We start from the raw sequence: 1,305 nt of genomic DNA, 5'->3' as shown, positions 1-1,305 counted from the left end.
TCAAGGCACATTATATGGGACAAAATATTATTGTAATCGTATACGTATATTATATCCTAGATATTATAGGGATACTATTCTAAGACATACTGTAGAAGTAGGTTATATGTATGTATCTATGTATCTATGTATAGCCTACTATGGGAACACTAAAGGGCAAGGATATCATAAAGGTATTACCAAACATTATATAGCGTATGCTATAGAGACGTAGCCTATTATAGAAATATTATAGAAGAGCTATTTTTCGTAAGGGATGTATGTTGATGACAGATACTGTACATACGAGCAAGACCAAATCTAAGACCATCGCAATTGACTTTCATCACACTGTATCCTATCCATTTTTGGTGGCAGACCCGGCCTGATAGCACATAAGCACAAAAGCAAAAGCAGGCACTGTAAGTAGGCTATGTATGATGTAAAGTCTTCTTACCTATCCAACACAAAGTAAAGATCATATGCTCCATGGCAAGACTGGCTTTCCACTTTAAAAGAGATAAAGCTCAAGACGAAAACCACTGTTATCCCTATGGTCCAATGTTTTTGTACACAAAAACTTGCTTTGGACATCATAGTCGTTGCAAAAATAGTAAAGGTTGTCTCAGCGCCCCACAACACAATCAAACAGAATCAAAAACAGGTTATCCAGTTGTGCACTGTCGTCGGTGAATAATTACAGTTGGAAGATCAAGCACATACACCTCCCCGTTTCGATGTGTCAACTTTATAACCGAACAAAAGCCGCAACTTTGTTTCCTGTGAAAGGTAGGAAATCACATTTGTGACGTTACGCTGGTGATTTCTTCACATCTGTTGTACACAGCATTGCCTCGGTGTCATCTGTACCGACTCATTTCCTTCAGAGCCATGAGAACAAAAGTCTTGACAAACTTTGCTCCAAGTTTAAGCACTCCCACAAACTTAACCTCTTTTCTACTGCGCGTGCGCGGTGCAGATGTGCAGCTGTTGCTGTGCCTTAGGCTACACTTTTTTTTTGTTTAACTTAGTCAATATGTCATTTCGCAGGAACGCCCAACCATGTTGGAAAGTATCTGTATATATTTTGAAATAGAATATATTTTCTAAAGAACTGCAAGTTGGCTGTGCTTAAATGACTCGGGGCAAACAAGTTTTGCATACAGCAAGGAAATAGGCTACAAAATAAAAACAACGAGGAAATCCAATTGAGGGGGGGGGGGGGGGGGAAATAAAAACTCTGTGTGTGTGTGTGTGTGTGTGTGTGTGTGTGTGTGTGTGTGTGTGTGTGTGTGTGTGTGTGTGTGAGTGAGTGTGTGAGTGAGT

At 39.8% G+C, this 1,305-nt stretch overlaps 1 protein-coding gene across 1 annotated transcript in view; it reads right to left on the bottom strand.

The window, feature by feature from the left end:
* Positions 1–804, bottom strand: part of antxr2a (ANTXR cell adhesion molecule 2a) — a 67,621-nt gene extending 66,817 nt beyond the window's left edge. The window contains exon 1 of the mRNA XM_062543018.1: positions 437–804. Within this exon, the coding sequence (XP_062399002.1) occupies positions 437–576 (140 nt within the window). The 5' untranslated portion in view covers positions 577–804. The remainder of the gene's footprint in view (positions 1–436) is intronic.
* Positions 805–1,305: the final 501 nt, after the last annotated feature.

The sequence above is a fragment of the Sardina pilchardus genome, chromosome 8 (assembly GCF_963854185.1).
Source record: "Sardina pilchardus chromosome 8, fSarPil1.1, whole genome shotgun sequence".
Classification (NCBI taxonomy): Eukaryota; Metazoa; Chordata; class Actinopteri; order Clupeiformes; family Clupeidae; genus Sardina; species Sardina pilchardus.
Note: the sequence above shows the minus strand (reverse complement) of the source record. Positions and strands in the feature narration are given on the sequence as shown.